We start from the raw sequence: 15,792 nt of genomic DNA, 5'->3' as shown, positions 1-15,792 counted from the left end.
TGCGTTTCTCAGTTGCGAATAAGATATTCCATTTCTGCCCTCATTTGTAGATCTTTCAATCCTCTCTCAGAGAAATGATGGCATTCTCTTTATCAAACAAGCAGTAGATGATACTATCATCGACATAGAGGCAGGTGGAAGAGTGCACATTGTCACACACATCATTAATGTAGACTAAAAACAAGGTGAGCCCAAGAGTTGATCCTTGAGGTACTGATGCATTTATTGGTGTAAATTTGATGTTTGGCCATTGATCACTACCTGGATACGTCTGCCTATCAAGTTGCTGGATAACTACGGCAACAGCTGCCCTCATACTCCATAAGCATCTACTGTAGCTTGGCCAGCAATCCCTTGTGCCATACTCTATCAAATGCAGCTTTGATGTCAAGTGCCACAATTGAACCCACCTGAGGTCTGTTGAGCCAAGACATCCACTTATGACTCGGGTATGTGAGTAAGTCTGGGGGCGAATGACCAGGATGGAAGCCAAACTAATTGTGGCTGATGAGGTCATTTCCAATGAGACGTTTCCTCATTGCAGTGTTGATAACTCTTACCATAACCTTGCTAATGCAGCTTAGAAGACTGATGGGCCTATAATTATCAAGGACAGAGTGTAAGTAGTTTTTATGCACTGGCACTACATTGGCCATCTTTCAGGAGGAAAGGAAGTGGCCACAGCTTAAGCAGGAACGGAACGGTTTGGCAAGAGGTGTGGCAAAGACTGATGCACACTCTGAGAACTCTATTTCCAATTCCATCCAGTCCAGATGCCTTATTTATGTCTTGTTTCTGCAAGATCCGTCTAAAGTCACAAGCCGGAACTTCACAGTGTTCAGGTGAGTGTCGGTGCGAGCTGTGAGATCACGAGGGTCATTTTCAGCGTAATCAATTGTACACTTTAATGCAAAATGATTGCAGAAGATATCCACTTTCTCTTGAGTAGCAAACAGTTAATGGTGGTGCCTTTTTATAAGTGCTCAGCACTTTATTTTGCCTTTATGCCCAAGTCTTCCATCTGGCCTCACCTGTACAGAAGATTTTACACAACCTAACCTTACTCTCTTCTGCTCTATTGTTTACAATCGCTGCCTCCTCAGTGCACATATTACATTAGACTTATCCCTCCCATATCCTGAATCCAAGAGTAATTCTAACCTAACCTATTTATCCATGCTATTCTTACCACAATCTATGCACCCCCCCCTGCCCAACCCACATGTCAATATATTCTTCATGAAGCAATGACCAGTACATACTGCTGCCATTGGTTTGTATGTAGTGTTCAATTGGCTTTTATAATGTTCTATATTTCATTGCATACGTCTCATTCTTTTACATTTACTGTACAAAGCAAGGACATTTGTTTATATCATTGCATTTGTACCTTAATGGCAGACATTTGTCAACAGTTGTCAATACATTCCATAATAGATGGGATTTGAACCTCGTGTCATGGCATCACGAGGCAAGTGTTCAAATGGGACGATAAAATGTTTAATTTGCCTGAAATATGAAAACACTTAAGATTGATTGTTAGCTCATACTTTCCTTCCTGTCCTTTTCCTTTTGATAAAATTTAATTGACAATATCTTTGATTTTGCACAAGTCATTCACATGTCCATAAAGCTTGAAGGTGTTGATGACTTTTCTCTGGTAGGAAATTGAGCACATTTTCCACAACACAATGTTGCTTATTTGTGAATGGTATCCCACTCATGCATTCTTCCTCATCTGTTTGCCCAGAAATATCGCTATCAGGACGAGGAGGGCAGCCCTCAGGAACGCAGCCCATCGCATGAACCCAGCGAGGGCAAGGGGCCGGAACTTGTGCACGTCTCGGAAAAGAACCTGTCTCAGCTGGAGATTGTCCATGGGATTGTCTCTCATGAACATATATCTCCTCTCAAGGTACACCGAATTTACAAATTTCTAACTGTCTCTGTTTCACATTTGTATTTGTCTAAGGTTAAGTGAAATATAATGGCGTAAAAAGATTGTATCTCATGAACATATATCTACTCTCAAGGTACACCGAATTTACAAATTTCTAACTGTCTCTGTTTCACATTTGTATTTGTCTGAGGTTAAGTGAAATGTAATGGCGTATAACATGTTTGGTCTCAATCTGACTGTGATTCATAAACATTTGAACTAAGAATGTCAATGTAAACATTTATGAAGAATTGTGTGTGGGAATATAAATTGTCAGTTGTAACTGTGATGGTATGATAGTTTGTTAATTTTTTTGTCAGTCCATCAGTTTCTAGTAGAGCATCCCAACTTCTGAGTGTTGCTTGTTACCATGCTACAGATGGAATTGAACCTTTCAAATGTGTAACACTCAATGGAGGTCTTGACCATTTCTAAAATGGAATCTAACAGTTTGGGAGATAGTCGCACATACTTCATTGAAGTCTTTCTGCTCTTCCACATCCAATTTCCAAAATGTTTTTCTCTAGCTTCCTTTCTCGGTGCATTTCCTCAATCATGTTTTCACCCAAATGTTTATCTTTTGTCGAGAACTTTTCTTCATCCCACTTGCTGCCATTGTGACCAATGATGTGAGTTTTGGGCATGAGGAGCCATTGCATAATAATCTCATGCATTAGTTGCTCTAAGCTGGAGATAAATGAAACTTTGAACACTGTAGCACCAATAAGTTTTATAATTGACATTATCACTTTGTCACCTATAAATGATTGATGGACTGCATGAGGCTTCACTTGCACATCTTGTCCCTTAAATTTCGTTTTTGAATGCAATAGCAGCAGAGGATAACCACACCTGCCCCACCTTGTCTGTTTTTGAGTTGCCTGTCCAAAGTTTGTCTTTGCTTGAAGGTAGGGCCACCCAGATTTATTTTTGTTGTATACAATGTTGAGGTTTATGGAGGAGCTACAACACGGAACAGACCGAAAGTGTGAGGGTGGCGGTGGAGGTGGGGAAGGGGAAGGGACATACCAACAACAGTGTTAGAGACTTTGAGAAAAGAAAAAAAACGGAGTGAATAACATGGATACAGCCACAAAGTCTTCATCACAGAAGTGGAAAGGAAACCAGGAAAGAGGAAAGGAAACCCTTGGGTAGGGTTAAGGGTGCATTTGGGGGTAGGATGGTTGGAGGAGAACTTGTGATTGAAGTGATGCTGGAATGTGGAAATGATATCTGTAAACCATTGTCTTCATTAATTACGCCGCATTAAAAAGTGTAGCACAGCGGAAGATGATTAGCTCGTGAGGTGTCGACGAGCTTGGTCAAAGCTATTGCGTTGTCTGTTGTATGAAGCTGAACTACATAAGGCTTGTCTGGATGTTTTATTGAGGGATGGAAATTTCATTTGGGGTTGATCATGTGTTGGATTAAATGTTCATCTCGTATGCCTTTGTCATCGACCAGAATGGATTGCAAACCGAGATTTTGAGGAATATTAAATTGTAGGTATTTCCTATTGCGATGCTTTATTTGCTATTGGAGTTTTGGAAGCTGTTTTGGTTTCCGGCAAGGGCTGCACATGTAGCAAAGGATGATGTGATTGCAATGATCGGTGCACAACAGAAGTGGGAGTCTTGGTATGATGGTTTCAATGCTCTAAACCTTGCCACCTGGTTGGATACACCAGTTGGTCATTTAAAATTTTATTTATTTGTTTATTTAAGACCAACAGATAACCCAGTCCACCAGGCTGTTGTAAGGGAATTCATTGACGATAGTATGTGTAATATTTAGGGAGTTTGCTGGGAATGTCCTTTGACAGCAAAATAGCAGGGATCCGTGGAAATTCCATGTAATGTAAAATGTGACCAAGTTCCCAGCTCCAAGACCTCAACCCCAAGTCTTCAAACTCCATCCCCACCCCAAGTCCTCAATCCTCCCATCCCCGCCATTCCGATCCAGGTCCGTAACATCCCCTTTCTTATTCAAGTCCTTAAACCAACCCCAAGTTCACATAATAGTCTCTCACTGTTACGACTGCGAAGGTTTCTCACTGAAGTAAATCGATAGGTAATTAATTATACGTTGCCTGAATTGACTGAATCCATGTAGTTTGTGGTTGTATTACCTTTTAGGTTTGTGGTTATATTACCTTTTATTTCTGGTAGGTGTGCGAATCGGTGATTGGGCCGATACACCACCCTTGTGTGCAACCGAGCCTAAAAAATGCACATAACTCGAAATTGTGTGAATATCGATATTTTATAATCTTCGCATGCACTGTCCGGTCCCAAGAGCTCTTAAATGAGATATCATGCAGCATTTTACATGATGTCGTTATGATGTTTACCCGTTCAATCACAATCACACAACTTGCATCTATTATATAGTTGTATAGATGGTCCAAGTCGATTGAAATAAAATAGATTTTTTAAACTGAAAATTTTCAACTTTTTCTCAATGCTCAAGTAAGTTTAATCGGTTTGTTGGTTTGGTAATTCACACCATTCAATGCTAATATTTGACGAGTGATAATTTGGGTATTTAACAAGCAACCCTTGGACTTTAAAACTGATTTCCCCCCCAAAAAGATGTACATTGTTTCATTTGCTAGACTTCCCAGTAGCTCGGTCCGAATCCCGATGAACTGTGTCGAAGCAGTCGTGCCGACCGACTGATTCTGTCGCTCTGAGCAGGTTCCTGGGCCTGTTTGTGCCATGTTACCGTGGTCAGGTGGAACGCCAAAGACAGTCGGGAGACGTGCAAAGTACCGTACGCCCAACCACCCAAATGGTGGCTACTCAAACGCAGGTATGTTTCGTGCTGGGTGCTAATCGCCACAAACCCAATCGTACCTTTAACGGATGTTTTTAGCCAATATAGCTCATGATCAAAGACAACTCAAATCATTCCGAAACCAAGTGGTTTTTATTATGGTGTATTTGGAATCCAACAATGGGTTGGTATACAAGAAGCACGACAATTTATTTATTGTCGACAAACCCCTACATGCCCCCGAGTAATGCATGGACGTTGGCTCCTTATTGATTCATGTCCTCAATGGCTTCAGACATTTTACAGAAGAAAGGGCGAGAAGAGTCGGACAATACAAATACCGCTGCTGTGTCCAGCAGGATACAATGAGAGTGGATATATATATATATATATATATATATATATATATATATATATATATATATATATATATATATATATATATATATATATATATATATATATATATGACACCTCACACAATCCAAGCCGAAGAAGCTGCATAAACCAACCCAAGAAGGCCTACACAAGGTAAGGGTTTTGCTATTTCAAACCCTTCCCAAAGTTCCTCCACAGCTATAAAGACGTTCACACAGAGTTGTTCTTCTTTGGTTGAAGGAGTGTGGGAAGTTTCACTATTTATATAATCCTAGCCACCTGGATTGAGTTGATTCGGTGAGAGCTGATTGGCTATTCTCTCCACTCACAGGTGAGAGATGTGGGTGGGTCTTTCTTTATTATTTATATATGGACTGCTTTTGACAATTGCACATGGTATGGCTTGGGAGCCTCATTTGTATGCATTGTTTGTGCTGTTGCTGATTCGTGAATAAGCAATGGAACCGGTCTGGCAGCTGAGGGTGTGTGGCATTGGGATTCTCATGTGTCTACTTTGGGTGTACGTCTTTATAGCTGTGGAGGAACTCTGGGAAGGGTTTGAAACTACAAAGCGCTTACCTTGTGTGGGCCTTTTTGGGTTGCTTTATGCAGTTTCTTCGACTTGAGGAGTGTGTGGGAGGTACCAATTATTTATATAATCCGAGCCACCTCGGTTTAGTTGATTAGGTGAGAGCTGATTGGCTGTTCCCTCCATTCACAGGTGAGAGATGTGGGTGTTTCTTTCGATATATATATATATATATATATATATATATATATATATATATATATATATATATATATATATATATATATATATATATATATATATATTTGTATTTCATTCGCTCAAGGTCTGCCAAAAACCCCCTTCTGGTAAAACAGATCTCCTGTATGTATATATTTTTGTATACTCTACCGGTCAATATTTTAAGAACACCCCCGTTTTTCCAGTTTCTACTGAAATTTAACCAGTTTAATGTTTCAATGTAATCTGAAATTAAAGCGCAGAACAAATAAACAAGCATTCATAGACTGGTACTTACGAAATTGTCAACTTGACCTCTCACCTTGTCATATAAAAGCTGTCTCAAGAGAAGGTAGCGACGCAAACCAGAAGTTTCTACGATGATTCTGTGCCAAACCATCAAAAATCGTAACATCGACCGAAGCAAAAATCTCCATTTCTCGACGCAATTATTTAATATTATTTTATCAAAGTCACAAAACTGTAATATTTGGCCATCCACCAACAATCTTTTCATAATCCGACGGCTTAGCAAGTCAGGCATACGACGATAACCTTTATTGGGATAAAAAATGACTTTTAAACACCATGTTTATCAAAAACACCGTCAGCGCGCACACAGAAAACCTTTACGTGATCAACGACGCCTCTGCCCGAGCGCGCTGCACCACGTGACGACCCGTGACGCGGCTTGTGAAATATTTTTTATACAATCTTAAAACGTCTCCAAAACATCCGATTTTTACCAGAATTTCGACAACTGAGTTTTAAGCGTCCTAAGCGATCGCAAAAACCGAAGACAAAATGAAAATTGAAGTTAAAACGAACTCGTAACGTCGATCGAAGCAAAAATACTCCATTTCTCCACATGAATTTATGGAATTATGTTTGACCTCACTGTGACCTTGACCTTTGACCGATTTTGACCAAAATCTAATCAGCACTAGCCATCACCCTCCTGAATCAGGTGGTGTAATTTGACATTGGTAGCTTCTTCCGTTCTCGAGTTATCGTGCCTACAAACAAACAAACAAACAAACAGAAACGGAAGTCATCAATATACTTACGAAATCTTTAGATTTCGTAAGTAACAATTGCAGATAAAGAAATCATGGAATCGTTTTGTTGAACAAAATTTAATCGAAATTTTTGACTCTTCAAAGTAGCCACCTTTTGCAGATATAACAGCCGAACATACTCGTGGCATTCTTTCTCCAATGGAAATCAAATATTGTTCAGAAAGTTCTTCCCAACACTGTTGCAGAAGTTCCCACAAATGTGATGCACTTGTAGGTTGCTTTGCTTTCACCCTTCTGTCCAGTTCATCCCAAACCAGCTCGATGGGGTTTGAGTCTGGAGACTGTGCTGGCCATTCCATGATTTGAAGCCTACCGTCTTGTTCTTTTCTTCTCAGGTAGTTCTGACATAGCCTGGAGGTATGTTTTGGGTCATTTTTTTGCTGTAGGATGAACCCCTGACCAAGTAGGCGTAGACCAGAGGGAATTGCATGGTGCTGAAAAATGCTGTGGTAGCCCTTTTGGGTCAGGGTGCCAGTCACTCTCTGCAAGTCGCTGACTCTGGATCCAGCAAAAGATCCCCAGATCATCACACCTCCTCCTCCATGTTTGACAGCTGTTGTCACACTGAGGAACCATCCTTTCGCCTACTCGACGGCATACAAAAACACTGCGTGATGAACCGAAGATTTCAAATTTTGATTCATCGGTCCATAAGACGTTCTTCCAGTTTTCAGTCGTCCACTGTTGGTGCTTCATGGCCCAGGCAAGCCTCTTTTTCTTATTTTGCCATTTTTGCAATGGCTTTCTTATGACCACTCGACCTGTTAAACCTGCAGCTCCAAGTCTTCTCTTCACAGTTGAAACTGAGACTTCCTTACTTCGACCAGTGTTAAGCTGTGCTTGAAGCTGCTGTCCTGTGAGCCGCCTATCACGCAAGCTGTTGACTCTCAGAAACTTGTCTTCTGATTGTGTTGTGGCTTTGGGTCTGCCAGGTCTCTTCTTGGGCTTTGGGTCTCTTCCTGTCAGTTTCCTCCAGTTTCCAAGTGCCTTTTGATGGTGTAGGAAACTGTACTCACTGACACCTTGGCTTTTTTGCAATTTCTCTGAAGGAAAGACCTGCACTTTTCAGGGTTATAATGGTCTGTCTGTCTTCCTTTTTTAATTGTCTTTTTCTTGCCATTATGACAGCAATATACTACTTCCTGCAGTGCAATATTGTCCAAATAATGCTTCCGAGGGTGTAGCAACACAGTCTGTTCCAACACTGCTTATATACAGACAGAGGGTTTGTAACTAATCAACAAAAATTGGGACACCTGTAGGAATTGTTTGCATCAACTTTCAAGGCTTAATTTATTTCCATTGCTGCAGAAGAGCTGCAGTTGCTAACCCATTACTTGTTCCCTGAAAAGGTACTTTATTAACAACTCTGAAATTTACATTATTTTTCAGTTTTTGGTAACCTAAACTTTTTTTTTAACCTCTGGCAGTTTACCACTTCGCTTTGTACCATTTCAGGTTTCTCCGAAGGGACCGTTTGGAGCCCCCCCCCCCCACCATCTACTTTCTCAACAATCCTCTCAAAGAAGTCATTTCATTCAAGCTTCTGGATCTCACTATCTCCCATGATCTTTCCTGGGAAAGCCACATTTACAACCTGGCCTCCAAAGCCAGTCACCGACTGGGTATCCTTCATTGTGCAAAGCTCCTGACCACATACAAAGCTCTCGTCCACAGCCTGATGGCGTACTGTTCTCCCCTCTGGGCTGGTGCTCCTGCGTCTCACCTTTCTCGGCGTCACGCTGTGGAAACCAAGGCATTTAGGTTCATCGGTTCATTTAGGCAGGTCAGTGGTCTTTCTGTCTTCTACCGTCTCCTCTCCGGTCTCGCCCCCCCCCCCCCGCTCTGTCTGTGATTTGTCTCCACCATATTTCTGCAAGGCGCTCAAGGTCCGCCAAAAACCCCCTTCTGGTAAAACTACCAAAATCACGAATCACTACACACCTTCTCGCTTTCATTCCTCTTTTTCTCGCCTTTGGAATAAACTCCCACACTCTGTTCAATCCCATTCTTCCCTCCAGGCCTTCAAAACAGCTGCTCACCACCTTCTCTTATCGTCCCCCATTCATATCCTCAATCTTTTATACCCCCGTTAATCCACCCCAAACCCACCTCCTTCAAAATCCCTGCTTTCCTTCCTGAAAGTCCCTGTAATGTCCATCTTATAAACCCCATGTTCCCCGCCCCATCATTCTCCCTTTCACAGATCTCCTAATGTCTCTGTTCCCCACTGTTTTGTCCTTCCCTCTCCTGCCCCTCTTGTCTCATGCCCCTCTTGCTATGCACTGTGTTGGCTCTTATACGAGCCTCAACAAGGTGTACAAAAAAAACAACTCTGTCTGGGACTGATGTTCAACTGAAGTTGACTTGGGTAGGAATTTGGAATAAATTTAGTTTTCCAGCCATAACTCGCCCACGCTTCGCACCGTGGGATGTTTAACGTCCATCCGAGGGCAGCACACTTTTTAACCTCAGAAGATGCTTCATGAAATCAATTTGGCTGCCGCCTACTGCTGATCAATGTCATCGGACACTGTGGGATCTTTCACATCCGAGATACCTTGTCAATGCCTGGAATGCGAAACACCAGCTTGTAGTCTTGTGAGGAATAAAACTCAGACAAAATCCGAAAAAGAAAAGAAGCAAAATACTGATATGGTACCCTGCCAATCTTGTCTCTGAACTTGATAAATCTTACTGAAAGGTAGATTCTGGTGACCTACGGTAAGGCTGCTAGTACGTTGGATAACAGTGAACCGTGGATCCAGGAAAATACCGCGATCAAATGGTTTGGATGAGACGAGAATATCGAAGTTCCTTTCTGAACAATGTTTATTAATATAATGACACAAATAACGAAAGTCTCGCTCAGCGAGCAAAGACAAAATGGCGACGGTTCACTCACACCATCCAACAAGAAACCGGAAATTCTCTCTATATCCGGTGGGAAAATGCCAAGAAAGTAAGAATTACAGGCTTGCACTACACTAACATGGTATTCCTAGATTGCATGAAACATTCGTGGGCACAACAGTACCAAACGTTCATACATATGGTGAAACAGCAAAGACTTTGTAACACCTACAATTGCTCTATTAATCCATGTGTGTATAATGCTCCACCTTTTATTATCAACGATGACTTGTGTGCTCAATTGAGCAAGTTCGGTATGATCGTATCCAAAATTACGATGGTGCCGATACATTCGGGAAGTAGAGAATTTAATCATGTGATGACTTTTAAAAGGGTAGTTTACATGATATTGCTTGAAAATGAGCAAAAGCTCAACACATTTTTGCATGCAAAAATTAAGTCATGTGTATAAAATGGTATGCCTCCACAGACGTCATGACGTGCTATAATTGTAGTGTATATGGTCACTTGACGAACTCCTCTTCCGGTTTGATGAGACCATCAGAAAATGGAGGGCAGGAGACTGCAGATCACCCCTCCCCCCTTCGTAATGGGGTGCATGAAAGGGGAGAACCCTCTTCACCACCTGTTTGTGAGTGGGAAGCAGAACACCCCTCCCCCCCTCCAATTGGGGGTATGAAATTGTCGAACCTTCTCCACCACCTATTGGTGAGAGGCAAACAGTAGGCTCCTCCTCCATACCTCCTATTGTATCAGATGTGGTTGGTCCCTCTACATCCACTGTACAGGAGTGTACTAATGATGATACGGAGGGGTTTGTAACAGTGTCTCATAAAAAAGGACAAAAACGTTCATGTCCGGTCGTTAATAATGCAAAGACAGCAAAAAGTAAGATACTGGTTGTGTCAAATGTGCTGCGCTTGCAAAATGTATCTCGCATGAAGAATCCTTCGTTGGGACTGCAAATTGAACCGGAACCGATTCTAACACTGTCTACAAAAAATAGTGGTGCAAATGAATTACTCGATGTCAAGGCTCGTATGAGAGCTAACAGAACGTACAACAAGGGGAGCAGGAGATAGGTGTAGGAAAGAGGACAAAACAGTGGGGAACAGAGACATTAGGAGATCTGTGGAAGGGAGAGGGATGGGGTGGGGTACACAAGGTAAACAAGATGGACACTACAGGGGCTTTCAGGTCCTTACATGACGGGGACTTTCAGGAAGGAAAGCAGGCAATTTGAAGGAGGTGGGTTTGGGGTGGATTAACTGAGGTAGAAAAGATCATGGTTTTGGATGGAGGAAGAGAAGAGGCAGTGGAGAACAGCTGTTTTGAATACCTGGAGGGAAGAGGGGATTGAAGAGTGTGTGGAAGTTTGTACCAAAGGTGGGAAATAAAAGAGTGAAGGTGAGCAGTGATTCGTGATTTTGGTAGTTTTACCAGAAGGGGGTTGTTGGTGGACCTTGAGCGCCCTGCATAAATATTGGGGGGACATATCGCAGACAGAGTAGGGGGGTGAGAGGCCAGACTGGAGAGGAGACGGTAGAAGACAAAGATCACCAACTTGCCTGCGGTGACAGAGTGAGAGACCCAAAGACTCAGCCTCATCGCGGGAGATACCAATGATCATGAATGCCTTGGTTTCCACAGTGTGCAACAGAGAAAGATGAGAGGCAGGAGCACCAGCCCAAAAGGGAGAGGAGTACTCCATCAGGCTGTGGACAAAAGCTTTGTTTGTGGTCAGGAGCTCAGGTGTGCCAAGGAAGGACTTTGTACGACGGAGGATGGAGGATTCTCAGTTGGTGACTGGCTTTGGAGGAGGAGATTGGGAGACTGGGACCATACTCTGTGCAGAGCTTTGGTTTTGCTGAAGCAGTCTCCTTGGCTATTGGGCACAATCCTGGATGGGTCGCCACTCTGACACAGGATACCAGCATGCTGGCACTCATTTTGCTGACCTCTGAAGGATGACAGGCCGAGCTAACCCCACCTGGTATTAATTCAACAGCTGACCGGGATCCAAAGCTTCCCACCCTAACCATTAAGCCAACACTAGGCATTAACCATTAAGCTTTGGAGGCCAACTTGGAAATGTTGTTTATCCAGGAAAGATCATGGCAGATAGTGAGACTCAGAAGCTTCAGTGAAAGGACTTCTTCAAGAGCATTGTTGAGAAAGGAGATGGGGGGGGGGTCCAGACGTCCTTTCGGAGAGATGTAGTGAGAGTGTGAGATTTGTCAGGATTGAAAGACATGTTCCACGTGTTGGACCAGTTTGTGTTTTTTATTCAAATCTGTGGAGAGCAAGGAGGCTGCTCCTTGCTGATCTGTGGGATGACAGACGGTATGACAGAGGGTAGAGTCACCAGCAAAGTGATAAGTATGATTTTCTCGAGTTGAAGATTGATGAAAAACAGAAAAAGAACAGGGCCCAGAACACTGCCTTCAACAACTCCAGCCTGGACAGCAAGAGGGAATGAGAGAACTCCATTAAGGGCCACATGTTGGCTGTGACAGGAGAGGAAGTCTGCAAGCCATGAGTGGAGATTTCCTTGGATACCATAGAAAGAGAGTTTGATGAGCAGGGCAGGGTGCCAGACCATATCAAAAGCACACGACATGTTGGAGGAGATGGCTCTGATTTCATGTCTGGCATTGAGAATCTCCATTCATTGTTGGGAGAGCAGAAGCAGCATATCCAGGGTAGAGTGACCTGCTCTGAATCTAAATTGATAATTGGAAATCAAGCCTTTGTTTCTCAGGAGGCTAAAAGTGGTAATATTGATAAACATGGTCTCTCCAATGACCATAATGGAATTGTCACTGAGAGGTGCATAGAGGTGTGTGGTTGCGATGACAAAGCAGATAACTCGGAGAGCCCCTCAGAGGAAACTTCAAATCCTGCCCTCATGAAACAAAATGGAAAGGATGGTAAGAAGGAAGCTGCATGTGACAGTGGGCACCTAAAAGGAAGTGAAAACAATATCGATGGTTCAAATTCTATGGAGATTTGTGCCTCAAAAATGAGTGTTGGTCAGGAAGAGAATGACAGAGATAATGAGGTTGATTTTGATGAAACCTCTTCTACTCTGTCAGTTAGTGGGTTTTGTGCACAAGAGGATGATGATGGAGACACTAGTTGCAGAAGATGAATTATAAAATTCTTGCATGAAAACTTTAGGAAAAGACCTGTTATAATTTTGGATTTTTACCCTGAATCTCCATGCCTTTTTAAAAACTGTGAGAAGCATGATTCATGATCCTCAGCAAGTTAGGATCTCTGAACCTCAATTCTACCAGTTGAGGAACTGTGCCACTGAGGCCGCAAAAGAACTCCAAGAGTAGTAATAGTAATAATTGAGAAAAATAAATGAAGGAAGCATCCCTCAACATAAATGGAGGCCACAGCTGTATGCGTAGCTTCGAGGTGTTACTGGTGTTTGAGAAGGGAAAAATGAATATTTCCTATTGTAAGAGAAACACACCAACCAATCTTGTGAAGAGTGGTGCAGGGTTTTTAAAGGTTGCCACTTTTTATGCAGTACTTTTGAAGATGCTAAGGCAGGTGCAGCAATCATCCTGCACCCCAGAATCCAACCATGGAGATTTCTTGAAGGGTGGTTTGTGAGGGCTTCTTAATTGCTGTGGATTTTATTAGCAGTAATGAAAAGATTTGTATTATTAATGTGTATTGCCCCAGTGACAGTGCTGAAAGTGCTCTATTTCTTCCAAAGTTAGTGGTTTTTAAGCACTGAGTCGCCCAGTTTAATTTTTGTGGGGGGAGATAAGTGCACACGCAACCCTCGATTTGACAGGAATACTCCTGAGTCGCATTCACCGAGTGCAAGGTCTTTGGCAAAACTTATGCAAACAAATTAACTTGGGGATGTATGGCATTTGCAAAATCCAAACACCCTTCAATATCCATGGGTGTGCTGTTTAAAGAACCAGATAACCATGGGCTGACTGGACACATTGAATGCAAACCAAGGAATGGTGAATCTGGTTCAGAGAACATGCATTAGTCTATCTGGCTTTTCTGATCACCAAATGATTGTAATGGAATGTAAGTTACCATTCCTTCATTGTTGTAAGCGTGTATACTGCACTTTCAATGTTAAATTGTTGCAAGATATACATTTTTAAAATGCCTTCAGACTAGTATGGGAAAAGTTAGAAAAGCAAGAGGTTTCCTATCTTAATATTCGACAGTGGTGGGACTGCACAAAATCTCAAATTCTGATTTTCTGCCAACAATATTGCTCATATGCTACCAGTAATACATCTGGTTTGATAAGTGCTCGAAAAGCAGATGCACTTCAATACGAACAAGAAGCTGGAATATCTCGTGGAAGTGATCACCATCAGCAGTTGATGGAAAAATAGACCCCACTGGCTGAACTAATCAAGGAGCGTGTGGCTGGAGCAATGGTTCACCTTCGGATGAGCAGAATTCAACTCAAGACTCCAAATAAGGAATTCTTCAACCTTGAGAAAGCCGTCAAGACCTCTCAGCAGATTCACAGTTTACACTCTTCTGACGGTGTTCTGACTTTCCAGAGTGACATCAAACACTCAATGCAAGATTTCTACTCAAATCTGTTTACACCGAGAACTGTGGATAAAAGAATTGCAAATGGGATGATTGAACTTCTCCCATCTTTCTCAAGAACAGCAACAGCAACTCAAATGTGACATTTCTCTTGAGGAGGTTACTGCAGCATCAAAACAACTTGAGGGCGTCAAAGCCCCCGACTTGACGGACTTCCTGCCGAATTTTACAAAGCTTTTTGGAATATGCTGGGTCCTGCTCCAATGGAGACCCTGCTTGAAAGCATAGATCAGGGTGAATTGCCCCTGAGCTGCAGGAGAGCTGCCTTGTGTCTCCTCCCAAAGAAAGGGGATTTGCAGCAGATTACAAACTGGTGGCCTGTGTCATTGCTAAACACTGATTTTAAGATTGTGTATCAAGTGCTTGAAATGCATCTTGAAAATGTCATCTCTCTGCTGATTGGGAATGACCAAACGTATTGCATACCTGAACGATCCATCTATGACAGTATTTTTTTGGTTAAAGACTTAATTACCTTCGGTCAAACTGTGCCTCATGGTTTTGGGTTATTACTTCTGGATCAGGAAAGAGCTTTTGACAGTGTGGATCATTCCTTCTTATTTGCAGTTCTTCTTCAAGCAGGTTTTGAGGAAAAATTCATACCTTGCATAAATTTTTTGTCCGGAAATGCATCATGCCTGACAAAAGTGAACAATAGTTTGTGTCATATTTTCTGCTTTCAGCGTGGTATCCATCAGGGTTGTCCATTGTCAGGCATGTTGTACAAACTTTCTGTTGAACCCCTACTGGTTCTCCTTCGTACTTCTTATCTGGGTTATCCTTGTCAAACATTCCTAAAATTGTTACTTCAGCTTATGCAGATAACCTGTGGGTTGTGGTCAAAAACCAGAAAGATGTTTTTAAGCTATTCCATAGTCTTGCCAAATTTGAACTTGCATCTTCAGCAAGAGTAAATTGGAAGAAGAGTGTAGCTCTTTGGCTGTACCCAGATATCCTCTCCTCGTCAGTCTTCGTGTGCACTTCTCCCAACTCTTCCAGGAGGCATGTTATGGAAAACCGATGGGTTTAAATACATCGGGATCCATTTGGGAACTACAAGCTCAATGTAAAAGAATTGGGATGGGTACCTAGATAACATTAAGCAGAAACTATCAAGGTGGAAAGAAACGCTCCAGTTCTTGTCACTTAAGGCACAGGTAACAATCATAAATAACTTGATACTTCCAACTGTATGGCACAAGGTCATCTTCCTCCAGCCTCCTTAAGCTGTGATCACCAGCATTCAGAAGGGTCTAATTAAAGAAGGGTTTTCTGGGGATGCCCCACTGGTTTAAGCCAGATGTGCTGTGCAGGCCACGAAATTCTGGTGCACATCCCGAGTCGAATCATGGCTTTTCGATTAATGACAATAAAACGTCTTTTATATC

General features: G+C 42.2%; 1 protein-coding gene across 7 annotated transcripts in view; it reads left to right on the top strand.

The window, feature by feature from the left end:
- The window catches only part of LOC147012859 (disks large homolog 1-like), a 295,559-nt gene that overhangs the window by 34,815 nt on the left and 244,952 nt on the right, over positions 1-15,792 (top strand). For all 7 annotated transcript variants that reach the window (XM_085854172.1, XM_085854163.1, XM_085854167.1 and 4 more), the window contains exon 2: positions 1,751-1,915. In XM_085854172.1, coding sequence (XP_085710298.1) covers positions 1,751-1,915 — 165 coding nt within the window. The remainder of the gene's footprint in view (positions 1-1,750; positions 1,916-15,792) is intronic.

This window comes from Eptatretus burgeri, chromosome 14 (genome assembly GCF_056783735.1).
Source record: "Eptatretus burgeri isolate ZD-2024b chromosome 14, Ebu_testis_v1, whole genome shotgun sequence".
NCBI lineage: Eukaryota > Metazoa > Chordata > Myxini > Myxiniformes > Myxinidae > Eptatretus > Eptatretus burgeri.
The sequence above is the reverse complement of the archived record's forward strand: the minus strand, read 5'-3'. Positions and strand labels throughout refer to the sequence as shown.